This window comes from Saccopteryx bilineata, chromosome 3 (genome assembly GCF_036850765.1).
Source record: "Saccopteryx bilineata isolate mSacBil1 chromosome 3, mSacBil1_pri_phased_curated, whole genome shotgun sequence".
NCBI classification, from domain to species: Eukaryota; Metazoa; Chordata; class Mammalia; order Chiroptera; family Emballonuridae; genus Saccopteryx; species Saccopteryx bilineata.
Window position 1 is genome coordinate 289,843,778 of NC_089492.1, and position 13,025 is coordinate 289,856,802.

The following is a 13,025-nucleotide window of genomic DNA, read 5'->3' on the forward strand; positions in this document are numbered from 1 at the left end:
ACGTTAGTGTCAGCAGGAGCAGCAGGGGGACTCGGCAGGTGATGAGACCGGCACTCTGGTTGGCGAGAAGGACAGTGCCTGGCCCTGCACCCACCGGAGCTGCCTGGCAGCCTGGGGCCCCGAGCAGCTTCTCCCTGCCTGGCCCTGGGCACAGTGCCCGGCTTCCCCATGTGGGTGGCCACTGGCGCTGAGGCATTGATGGGGGTGAGCAGGCAGGTTCCGAGGCCACGGAGTAGAGGGCAGAGTGAGGGCAGTGGGATCCAGGGGGAGCTGTTCCCGGGTCCTCGGCTTTTGCCAAGGGGCTTCCGAGAGGCCCAGCGGCAGCCCAGGACCCAGGGTGCCTGTCCCCAGCATGCTCTCCCTGGGTGTCCCTCACCAGGGGAGTGAAGATAGTGACACACAGTGCGCTGGCCCGTGCATAGGGGCTGCACAGGGCTGGCTGCCTCCCACGTGCCCCCTCGGGCAGCACGCCACAGGTGCGGGACAGAGAACAGGCTAGGGCGCTCAGGATGGGGTGGGGACTGCAGGCACGGCTCCCGTGTGGGGCTTCCCCGCCTCTGACCCTTCAGCACAGCTCACCTGTCTGAAAAGCTATTTCCCTTTGATGGGGAGCGGCCACCAGTCTGGAGGGGCTGGGAGGGGTTGTGGCGTCAGGAGGGTCAGTGAGCTGCTGATGGGGAGGGTTGGGGGAGATTTGAGGGTGCCAGTGGAGGCCCCCAGGGCTGTCAGATCCTCAGACCCTGGGCCAGGACTTGAGCAGAGGCCCAGCTGCTTTGGGGCCCATTACAGGCGGCAGGCGAAGACCCAGAGCTCGGAGCGGGGCAGGTGCAGCCGGCCCAAGCTGCTGGGAACATGGCTCGCCCCAGGCAGGAGGGACCGGAGGGAGGGGGGGAAGAGAGCCAACAAATGACTTCACAGACAAAAGCTGACTTCTGGGAACCCGATGCAGGAGAGTGGATGATTTGATTACAGCCAGTCTTTAAAACCGAAGCCAGCAGCCTTGGCTAAAGAGGGCCTTTTACATAATTGAGTAGGAAAGTTCATTGCCAAGGTGGGAAGTGCTTCCTACCGCGCTTGGCTCGCCAGCTCCTACTCTCCCCAGCGCCAGAGGCCCCGATGCCCTGCAGCCCTAACTGCGCCACGAAGATGGGAAAATGTCAGGTGTGCGGGGCCGGCTGCAGGTCACGGCACGGGCCCGGGCACGGCAGGGGCCCTGGACGACAGCTTCATCTCTCCGACCTCGCCCAGCATGGCACCTCTCGCACCAGAGGGACTGAGGTCATCTTGAGTGTGTGCACGCACGGGGAGTTTAGCAAGTGACCAGTGTCCAAGTGTTCTGCCCAGGGTTTTGGCTCCATGGAAACAACACATCCCTGAGCCATTTGGAGTTCAGAAAAGCCAGTCGAGTGGGGGAGGCATGCGTGTGTGTGAACCCTCTTGGGATGAGAGCACCCCTCTCTCGTTCTCGCAACAAGGGACACGTACTTGCCCGCTGCGTAGACTTCTGCAGTATCGAAGAGGTTGATGCCATTGTCATAGGCCAAGGTCATGAGCTGCTCTGCCATCTAGAACGAGAAACCGGGACTGCTCGCAGGTGGTACTGTCCTGCCAGCCCAGGGGGAGTGCCCAGAGGCCCGGGATGCACTGGGGTCCCCTCGTCCTCTCCTTCCGAACGATGGTCATGGAGGCAGTGCTCAGTAATGGGCCCAGAGAGAAGAAAGGGGAAGAGAAAGAAGACAAAATGGCCTGACCAGGTGGTGGCACAATGGATAGAGCGTCAGACTGGGACGCAGAGGACCCTGATTTGAGCCCCGAGGTTGCCAGCTTGCACATGGGCTCATCAGCTTGAGCGCATGGTCACTGGTTTGAGTGTGGGATCATAGACATGACCCCATGGTTGCTGGCTTGAAGCCCAAAGTCACTGGCTTGAGCAAGGGGTCACTCGGTCTGCTGTAGCCCCCCGGTCAAGGCACATATGAGAAAGCAATCAATGAACAACTAAGGTGCCAAAACGAAGAACTGATGCTTCTTATCTTTCTCTATTCCTATTTGTCCTCCCCGCCCCCCACCCTGCTAAAAAAGAAAAAAAAAAAAAAGAAGACGAAAAGAGTAACAGCTCTGGATTGTGACTTTCTTCTGAGCAGGGACCCGTCCCCGTCTGTTGGGTCATGGTAGGGCTTTGCACCTGTACTGGGTTGAATGGTGTCCCTTTCAGGTGCATGTCCACCCAGAACTTCAGAATGTGACCTTATGTGAGAGGAGGTCTTTGCAGATGCAATGTGTTAAATTAAGATGAGGTCACCATGCATCAGGGCGGACCCTAAGTCCAGTATGAATGGCGTCCCTATAAGAGGACACACACAGGGAAGAGGCCATGGGGAGATGGGGGGAGATGCTGGGGTGATGTGCGCACATGCCATGGAACATATTCCGTTTTATAAAAAAAAAAAGTTAAAAAAATTTAAAAGTGGTAAAATACACACACAAATGATCATTTTGGCCATTGCACCTGTGCAGCTCAGCGGCATGAAGCGCACTCACATGGTTGGGCAACCATGACCACCACCACCGTCTCTAGGACGTTCCCACCTTCCCCGACTAGAGTCCTGCCGCCTTCACACTCACCCCCCAGCCCCCAGCCCCCAGCCCCCAGCCTTCTACCTTCTGTCTCAGGGAATCGAACTCCTCTATGGAGCTCACCCGAGTGGAGTCAGCTTAGTATTTGTCCTTCTGTGACAGGCTTCTTTCACTTAGCATGATGCCCTCAAGGCTCATTCATGTGGCAGCACATGACAGGGTTTACAGGGCTGGGTGTTGACAGGCGGGTAGGAGTTTGGCGGGTGGGCAGGGGGAGAGTGGGTGGGGGAGGGGGCGTGGCACGCAGGGCGCCTGGTCTGTGCCGAAGAAGGCAGCCTGCTGTCCCTGTTGCGCCTGTGGCCTTGCCCGCCCTGTGTTCAGATCATACACCTGGGTGCCCTCTTTCACGCATCTGTCTCTGACTCCTGCATGACACCTGCAGCTGACCTTGCCAGCTCCCCCTTGCAAATGGGTCCGGAGTCCGACTGCTACTGCCGCCTCCACGGCACCCAGGCGGTCCACGCTGAGCATCCCTCAGAGGGTGTTTTTGGTAGACCCTCCCCCCCGCAACGCTCTCTACCTTTGCGTCATGACACCCTGGCTTGGCAAAGTGTGGGCCACAGACCATCAGGGTCAGTCAGCATCAGAAATGCTGGCACCTGTGAATGTCACTTTAGGTAGGAAAAAGGGTCCTTGCAGATGTGATTAAATTCAGGGTTGAGATGGGGAGAGTCTCCCGGATGAGGTGAGTGGCTCTTAAATGCCACCATCAGGGGTCCTTATAAGAGGGAGGTGAAGGGAGAGTGACCCAGAGGAAGAGAAGAAGAGGTGTGACCACAGGGACGGAGGCTGGAGGGATGCAGCCACGCCGAGGGTGGCCACCAGCGCTGCAGGAGGTGGGGAGAGATCCTGCACTAGAGCCTCTGCTGGGAACAGGCCTGCCCTCACCTTGCCTTCAGTCCAGCGGTGCGGACTTGGGGCTTCTGGGCTCCAGACTGCGAGAGAGTAAGTTTCTGGTGTTCTATCTAAACTGTGCAGTAGGCAGTCAACGGTGACAGTGGCCACCAGACTCGGATACACCCTCATGGCACCTTCAACCCTCAAGGGTCAGATGCGCTTGCTGTCTGTGCCCCTCTCCAGAGGGCGAGCAGCTCAAAGTCAGGGCCCCGGCACTGGCGGGTGCTCAGCAGGCGTGAGCCAAACAGAGACCACACGCCCGCTGGCTGGCTCGGGCGGCTCCCAGACCTGCCGCTCTGATCGCCCCCTTGCTGCCCCCCACTCCCAGGGAGGCCTCCTCACTGATGGGGACACAGAGTCTAGACTCTAGAGCATGACCACACGGACAGGCCCGCCTCCCTCCAGGGAGGGGGAAGCTGCCACTGGCGATGGCCCGAGGCTTGGCAAGCAGGTGAGGTCAGCACGCTGTCACGGAGGACACCCTTCTCATCTCACTTGTCCTTGCACAGAATGACAGACATGACCCTAACTACACCCAGAACAGTGCCTGGGACGATGGCAGAAGGAAAGAGAATGAGGGAATGTGGAGCTTTTGGGGGCTGTTTCCTTTTTCTTTTTAAACCTCGGCCAGGGTTTGCTACGTGAACATACGCTTCTTCCCTACAGAACTGCAGCTCTCTCACGTAGTTCCCCGTAGCTGCTGCTTTCCACGTGTGCTCCCTCGGGGGCCCTTCCCAAGTCACTGCCCAAAACGTGACTCCTACACAGGCTTCCACTCTGCGGCTGCAGCCGGCTGACCTTAGGAAACGGAGCCTCTATTTTGTGACTGTTCCATTATTTCCCAAGTCAGAGTCCCAGAAACTGGAGGCAAAGGGAACCTCAGGACTTATGTGGGCCACCTCCCTGTCACCACCACCTGAGGGGTACCCTGTACGGTTACCCCAGAGCCAAGAGCTGGAGGCCAGAGCCCGGGGGGAGGCGCCCTGTTCATCTCCCTCCCAGTGTGACCTTGGACACCGGCTCAGTCTCCAAGGAGCCTCTTTCTTGAAAAGCGAATGAGGAAACTCCCCGCCCTGGTTGAAAGAGGACTGAATGCTGTACTCAACGTCAAGTTCAAGCTCTTACTTAGCTCAGGCTAATGTGAACACATGCTCTGGGTGGGGGTAGGGGGCTTGGGGGGCGGGTTTCTCCCTGAGCCAGCGGTGTGAGGTCACAGAAGGGGCAGTGAATCTGGGGCTGGAAACCTGACTCTGACCAGGGCAGCGTTGAGACTTGGCCACGTGACCTGAGCTGTACTGACTGTCTGCTTCCTCTGTGGCCAGCTCCCGTCTGTCCGGCCCATGGGAGCCTCCCTGCCCGGGATGGCAGCCCCACAGACGACAGCAGCTGTGACCTCACAGGACAAAGGACGGCAAACCTCTTCTGTAAAGGGCCAGAGTCAAGCAGCCGCAGATAATCTGTAGGCCAGTGGCTACCTGCCAAGCAAACTTGATTTGCAAAAATGGGCTGCGGCGTTGACGGAGCCAGGGAGTGCGTCAGAGGTTGGCAGGGGCCGCAGTGTTGCTGCTTACTTGGTATGGGGCTTCTGTCTGGGGTGATGGAGAATTCTGGAAATGGCCAGTGGGGATGGTGGCCTAGCAAAGAGAATGTGCTCCATGCCATTAAACCCTACACTTACAAGCAATTAACAAGTAAATTGTATATTATGCATATTTTAGCCACAATAAACATGGCCGAAATGGCAAATTTTACGTTTCATATAGTTAATATAAAAGGAGAAACTAGGCCTGACCAGGTGGTGGCGCAGTGGCTAGAGCGTCGGACTGGGATGCTGAGGACCCAGATTTAAAACCTCGAGGTTGCTGCTGGCTTGAGTGCAGGCTCACCAACTTGAGCACGGGGTCGCTAGCTTGAGTATGGGATAATAGACAGGAGGACCCCCATGGTCACTGGCTTGAGCTCAGAGGTTGTTGGATTGAAGCCCAAGGTCGCTGGCTTGAGCAAGGGGTCACTCGCTCTGCTGGAGCCCCCGGGTCAAGGCACACGAGAAAGAAGTCAATGAACAACTAAGGAGCCACACAAAGAATTGATGCTTCTCATCTCTCTTCCTTCCGTCTGTCCCTATCTGTCCCTCTCTCTGTCTCTGTCAAAATAAAATAAAAGGGCCCTGGCCGGTTGGCTCAGCGGTAGAGCGTCGGCCTAGCGTGCGGAGGACCCGGGTTCGATTCCCGGCCAGGGCACATAGGAGAAGCGCCCATTTGCTTCTCCACCCCTCCGCCGCGCCTTCCTCTCTGTCTCTCTCTTCCCCTCCCGCAGCCAAGGCTCCATTGGAGCAAAAGATGGCCCGGGCGCTGGGGATGGCTCTGTGGCCTCTGCCCCAGGCGCTAGAGTGGCTCTGGTCGCAACATGGCGACACCCAGGAGGGTCGCAACATGGCGACGCCCAGGATGGGCAGAGCATCGCCCCCTGGTGGGCAGAGCGTCGCCCCCTGGTGGGCGTGCCGGGTGGATCCCGGTCGGGCGCATGCGGGAGTCTGTCTGACTGTCTCTCCCTGTTTCCAGCTTCAGAAAAATGAAAAAAAAAAAAAAATAAAATAAAATAAAAGGCGAGGGTCAGATGTTTGCTGATGTTGGTGGAGTCCGGCCGCAGAACACCAGTTTGCCACAGAAAGCCTACTGTTTTCTCGGTTCTGCCCCGCCCTGGTGCCCAAGTGCGGTGTCCAGCACACGAGAGGTAACTCTAATAATAGGATCCTGCTCCTTCTGGATTTCTGGGCATGTGCCTTCCTTCAGACACGGGCTGAGCAAGGAACCTGGAGTTCCAGACGGGGCCACCCCTCTGGAATGCCCAGTAGGCCATGGCCTCCCTGGGCTGGCCAGCGCACCTGTTCCTCTGCAGCCCACGAGGGGCCCTGCTGCCCGGGGCACCACCCCCACTGGCTCAGACCCAGCAGGCAGCCAGCTGAAGACTACAGCCCAGGCCTTCCCGTTCTGACCATGGCGAGGTGGGCCCCTCACACCTGACTCACGGATGCCTTTCGACATGAACGGTGAAGATGTCACACGGACATGCTGCTCGCTCCTGCGCTCAATCATTTTTGTCTGCTGGGACCTTTTAGAATCCTGAATCTCTCATCTACTGTGCCCGCTATCCACCCAGCGTTGTGTCCTCTGGATACCCCTTCCAGTGCTGTCTTACACGTCACTATGTCCCTGATGGAGAGGAGGCAGAGGTGGCCTGGGCTGCCCTCGATCATTCATCGATGACTCTTTGAGGGCGGTGATCTATTGGTGAAAAAGTCACCTGGTTGGATGGTCGCTGTCCACCATGTACCTTTCCCACAGGGACATCACAGGTAGGGCAGCAAACACCGTGTGGAAACCAAGTCCCACCCTCCCAAAATTCACGACCTTAGTAGACTCTACAGATTTAGTAACCACATCGGGAGGGAAACAGGTGAGGCAGACATGACTTATTTTTGGGAGCCACGTGGGCTCTGGGGCTCCACCTTCTCATCTCAGGGCTCAGCACCAACTTGGTGGTCGGAGAAAACAGCTCCCTGGGCCTTAAAACTCCTGCCTCCGCCCTGAGACCACCCAGACCCAGATCCTCAATGCAAGACCAAAGAGTTCTCGAACCTGCCGCTGTCATAACAAGAAGAAAAAGGGACAAAAAACCCCACAAATTAAATGCACCTAGATTTTAACAGAAGCAAAGCTTTTCCTATGAAAACTAACCCGGCGATCACAGCTGACAAGCTCTCCGATGAAGTCACGTATTAATTTTTAAACGCAACCTTTCCAATGGTAAGTAGGGCGGATGGGAAGATGGCTCCCTGAGCAGGTGGCCAGAGCTCTCCTTTCCTAGACATCCGCTCACTGCCCCGAAGGGCACAGCCACCGCCGGGGAACCGCTGGCCCCTCCAGGACCAGCCCCAGGGACGCGGGGCTATGCAGCATCCCAGCTGTGAAGTCGGAAGCCCCAGCAGGCGCGTTTGCGTGCAGGGCACAGGACTGGCGACAGCTCTGGGAACTGGGCGCTGGGACCAGGTGGAACGGCATCTGCCTGGTCTTGAGCGTGCAGCAGGACTAGTAGCGCCTGCACGCTCAGTGACCTCAGCGGACAGGAACTGAAGTTTCAGGTCCACACCGGCCTCCTCTGCGGGAGCGACTCAGAAACCACAACTGGCTTTGCAACCCAGAACGGCTGCACTCCCTGAATTTTCCTGGCACTCTGCTGATGAGGAGCCTGAGTCTCTGGGACTTTGAGGGACTGGCTGAAGCCCCAAGGCACCGGGCTGGGCTGCGAGGTGTGGTGCCCGGGCTGTGGCTGAGCCTGCCTGCCCCAGCAGCGCAGGGCAGAGTGAGGGCACACTGCAGAGAGAGGGAGGTCCTAGTGGCCACTGGGAGCAGAGTTGCGGGTGCATTTAACAAGCTTTACTACATGCCTGTCAAGGGGGCGGGCACCTTCTCTGGGGCTTGGGGGAACGAGGGAGCCCCATCTTACCTCATCGGTGATCTGGCCTCCGAAGGTCACCCATGTCCCTGGGAGAAGACACACAAGCTCAAGTTAGAGAAACCTCCCCAGGGAGCCCGATTCTCCCATTCCCGGGGGTGCTGGGACCTCAGGCTGCGGGGCCCAGGGGGACAGCCACAGGCCTCCACGCCACTCCGCTCCGTGGCGAGTGTGTCCTTGGCATGTGTGGACGCTTGGCCTTCAGGGCAAGTCTCTCTCTTAGGGTCACCAAACCGAGGGGACAGGAAGTGCCCAGAGCAGGCAGCTGGCTGTAGGGCTTTGAGATGCTCGTCGGGGCTCAAGCCGAATGACTCCTGTGCAGGGACAGGCTGCCAGGAGCAGACAGGGGCGTCTCCCTGGGAGCGGGCAGGTCCTTGCTCTTGCTGGACGGTGTGTGTGTGTGTGTGTGTGTGTGTGTGTGCGCGCGCATAGGAACAGTGTGACCCAGGAAGAGAGGTCACATTTTGGGAAAGAAGAAAAAGGCTTCACCTCCATCCCCCTCCTTCTCCTAGGCACCCCCTCCTTGTTACCATGGTAACAGACAGGTGCCCATCCTGGCTCTGGGTGCAGCCCCCTCCAGGTCTCCCACTGCCCCTGCTTCCCTGTGTGGCTCTGGTCAGGGCCCCATACTCACCGAGCCCCAGGCAGGAGACCCGCAGGCCCGACTTGCCCAGGTTCCTGAAAAACAAACACTGTGTGACTTCTCAGTGGCAGGCCCCCACCATTCCTCATGCCAGCTCCGTGAGCCCCCCACCCCCAGCCCGGGCTGTCTGGAGGCTCTGAAGGCAAAGGGACCTTCAGAGAGAGGCCTGCTGCTCGCCTGTCCCCAGGGGGAAAGGGCCAACGGTCTCCCCGCACCGCACGCGCATGCACACACACACACACCATGGCTCAGCCATGGTGCTGGGACAGGCCCTGCTGTGGCCATGCTGGAGCCCGGGCAGGGCCACCTCAGAGAGCATAATGGAACCGACGTCTCTTGTGTCCCAGCTGAAATGAGACTGACTCATGCCGGTGCTCCAGGCTGCGGGCGTCCTCTTGCCAGAACTTTCTCTTTCCATTTGCTCAGGGTCATGTTTGTGATTTTGTGTTGTCTTCATTCCCGCTCAGAGGTCCCCACATGGCCCGGCGACCTGTCCCTCTGCAGGGAGCTCCATTGTGGGTGCTGGCTCCTGTGTGAGCCCCTGTCCCCCAGCCAGGACCACCTAGGAGGGCGAGGTCCTGCCCCTCTGACAGCATACTCCCTAGTCAGGCCCGGCGGACATAGCTGCACGGGCGGCTGGGTTCCGTCAAGGGTCCTCCAAGGTGCCCGCTAGACGGGGTACATCCCCGGGCTCACGTGAACTGGCTGAGGGCTGTCACCTACGAGGTCATGGAGGGTAGGAACGCCCTGTTGAGGATCGGGGTGCCCGTCTGTCCTGATACAGGCTCACTCTGACCCTCTACACGGCTGTGGTGGGCACGAGAGCAAGGCTCCACCCGTACTGCAGGCAGTCGTTGGCGGCGGTGGTGGTGGGGGAAGGGTGGATCGCATAAACTTGTAAGCAGTTTAAAAACAGTTTAACATGTTACCAAACTGAAGGTCATTTGAAATGGCCCAGCTTTCTGGTCAAATTTCCCATGAAAACTGGCCCATTGTTCCTACAGGAGGAGGGGGTTCTCCCTCATGAGGATTTCTCTTTTGGAGAGACAAGCAGGTCAGGCAGAGGCTCTGAAGCCAGAGCTCAAATCCTGGGTTTGACCTTCTGGGCTGAGCGCCGCTGGGCCTGTGGCCTCGGTGTCCTCCTCTGCAGGATGGGCTCACAGTGTTGGCTGCTGCTCTTATGAGGCTGCCGTGAGGGTGGCACAAGACAGCCCTTTGCCGGGGCCCAGGGGCCCAGGACGTTGACTCTGCACCTGTCATTTCCAAGAGAGACAGCACAGGATGCCAGGCGAAAGCCTTTTTCTTTATACGGAAAAACGACAGGCAGATCAAACAGGCTTGAACTACTCCGGTGTTAAGAAGGGAAGAGAAGCCTCCCCTTGCCTCTTCCCCATACGTCCAGGAAAGCCTCTAATGGTGTCTCAGCCTCGGTGAGGTGTTCCCACCCGAGACAACCCGTGTGCGTGACTGCTGGACAGAAAGGATCAACCCCACCACTGACACCCTTGCACCAGGCCGGGCATTTTTAGCATTGGAGTCATTTTTCACACGCTGGCTAGGAAGTCCCTATGATGACAAAGAAGTTAGAGCCTCGCTCCTAAGCGGTCTGCTACCGGAGTGAAAAGGAATGAAGATTCCAATGAGTGATTCTCAACAGTTCTGGGGTGACAGAGCCCTTCGAGAAAGCCCTCTTCCTGGACATGTGCACGGGCACGAAAACCCCTAGTACCTTGTTTGCAGTGCCCAGGTGTTCAGAGCCCCGAGCACCTGGTTGAGATAAATTCAGGTGCTGGAGGAGGACCAAGAGGCAGGACATGCTACGTATTCAGGGGGCGAGCGGCTTTAGCCACAGACAGGTGAGGACACTTCACCCGGTGGCTGAAGGCAGCGCGGCCTCTCACCCGCCTACTAGACGGCCGAGTTCCCTCCTGCACCTGGGGTGGGACCCTGGGCGCGTGAGGCTCTCCAGCTGCCTCCTCACCGCCCACAGGAATAACTTGGCAAAAACTAGGACACTGCGTGATATGCCGCAATTACCCTGCTCAAAGTCGCTTCCCCGTTAAAATGATGGTATTGGTTCTGCCATCCGCTGCCAGGCCTCGGGAGAAGAAATGAGAAGGGACAGGCTGTCTCTGGGCTAAAAACTTTATACATCTGCTGCTCAGTGGGGGAGGGGCTCTCAACGAATCACCGCCTGCTCCCCAGTGGGGACCAAGGCCGGTGAAACACGCCGCCTCTCCAAAACTTTCAAAAAGCGAAAGTCATTTCCTACAGACTTCCCTCCCCTAATTAAAATGTGACACGGTGATAAGACAGCTGGCTAAACCTCTAAACCAAAATGTTAGTCTTCATTAATTTGGCTCATGTCTCTCCTGTGGTCCGGAAAAAACGCTAATGAGGACTTTCGGGTTGAACCTTTGCAAAGAAAAGCAATGAGACCTGTCACCGGACGCCCTGTGTCCCTAAACACAGCACCTTGGACTTGGGGCAGTTACACAGTCTCTTTAAAAAAAGCTCAGGGTCTTTCCCGTCAGCCATCTGGGCAGAGGACCACATTCTGATCAGGAGATGGGAAGCAACATGGCTTTGATGAGCTGGTCGGATGAAGACGTGACCAGAACGTTTCCCAGTCAATGAGGGGTGACAACCTGTTAACGAGTCTGCTTCTCTCAGACTCCAGGCTCCCTGAGGCCGGGCCTTGGTTTCCTGGTCGCCTGGCAGGGACAGGGTCCCAAGGGTGTGACTGGGGTGGGGTGGGTGAGCAGAACTGGCCCGGCTGCAGGCCGGATCTAAGGATCTAACGCTGGCCTCTTCCGTATTCATGCGCTTGACCCCCTGCTCTCTTTGCACTGAGTGCCTTCTGGGCCGCCTGGCAAGAATAAGGTACCTGGTGTGGGCTACACACCTTTAGTTCTCTTAACACTGACAGGTGTGGCTGAGGCCTGGTCCTGGATCACGCCACTGGGAAGGGCCAGCTTCCCGAGATGGTCAGGGTGGGGCAGATGGCCATCAGGCAACCTGTGGCTCCACGGGCACCCTGGCTGTGGCCCTAGGTCAATCATGACGGAGCAGCCCCATGGGACAGCTGGCTATAAGGCAGGAAGGAACCCCGCGGGGCCAATTCCTTGTGAGGCAGGTACCTGTGCCCAGCAGAGGTGTCCCGTGGTTTGAATTCTGACTTCCGTTTCAGCTGCTATGAAACGGGATGAACCCACCCCACCTCCTGCACTCCAACGGAAGCCCGCCTGGCCCAGCCACATGTAAGGACAGATGGGGTCCCGCAGTTAGGAAGTGTCGGCGCTGGGATCTGAACCCATGACCTCTGACTGCAATCCTCCGGCCCAACGAGCATCTCTCTCCGTTGACTGTCTCTCTCACCCTCCTGCTTCCAGCATGGGCCATGCATGCACACGTGGGCCCAGGGATGCACACACATGTGCACACATGGCCATCTTGAGTGCTCAGGCTCTTTGAGATCTACTCCTTAATGGATCTTAGGATCTCAGGAGGGAAATCACATTAACAGCCATTTTTTTTTCATTGACAGAGCACTTTATATTTTTAGAAATGGCCTCACTGGCATAATAAGCTCCTTTAAGAATACTAGGACTGACTCAAAAATCGCAGCAGGTAACAGGTATCAAAGTAGGAAAAGTATATTGTTTACTCCTCGTTTTCGATCCCCAGTTGACAGGAGACATGAACCCCCAGAGGCCCCCGGAATAGAGAATTCTGGTCAGGATCATCCTCACTGAGCTCAGAGGATTAAACAGAAGCCTTTTACCCAGAGAGTCCTTACGGAACGTCAGACCTCCCCTCCCCCAAGGGCCCCGGGAAGGAGGAGGAATGGGCACAGATGGCCAAGGACTCAGTTACGGCCGAATTCATCTTGAGGGGGCACGGGCTTGTGACGTGGTTCCTTCACACGAGATCCAACTCTGAGGGTCGCGTTGGTTTTGTGGAGGTTTAATCTACGCGCGTGGGTTGTTAGTGTTGGCAGGATCGGTCCTCTCACTGTCGAGTTGCCACCCCTAGCCGCTAACAACGCACACGTTCTCCTGAAATCCAACTCGAATTTCTGGGGATGGTGGCCCATGGGACTCTTTGAATCACAGACAGAACGAGAGACACTTTCCTGCAAAACCTAGGGGCCAGAGACCGACCCGGCTTCTCCAGATTACGCAGGTGGCTGGTTGTAAGAACTCCTCTTTCCCTAGGAACATTGTTCTTGAAGAAATACGGGCTCTAGGCAGAGAAAGACTCCTGAGGACTGAGAAAGGACAGACCCCCAGCAGGGTGCCCCATGATCCTGTGCCCCCAGGGGCTCTTTGTA

The 13,025-nt window shown here is 57.5% G+C and overlaps 1 protein-coding gene across 5 annotated transcripts in view; it reads right to left on the reverse strand.

The window, feature by feature from the left end:
- Positions 1-13,025, reverse strand: part of KCNAB2 (potassium voltage-gated channel subfamily A regulatory beta subunit 2) — a 74,207-nt gene that overhangs the window by 16,352 nt on the left and 44,830 nt on the right. For all 5 annotated transcript variants that reach the window (XM_066270618.1, XM_066270620.1, XM_066270619.1 and 2 more), the window contains 3 exons: positions 8,684-8,727; positions 8,041-8,078; positions 1,486-1,565 (listed from right to left, as the gene is read on the reverse strand). In XM_066270618.1, the coding sequence (XP_066126715.1) occupies positions 1,486-1,565; positions 8,041-8,078; positions 8,684-8,727 (162 nt within the window). The remainder of the gene's footprint in view (positions 1-1,485; positions 1,566-8,040; positions 8,079-8,683; positions 8,728-13,025) is intronic.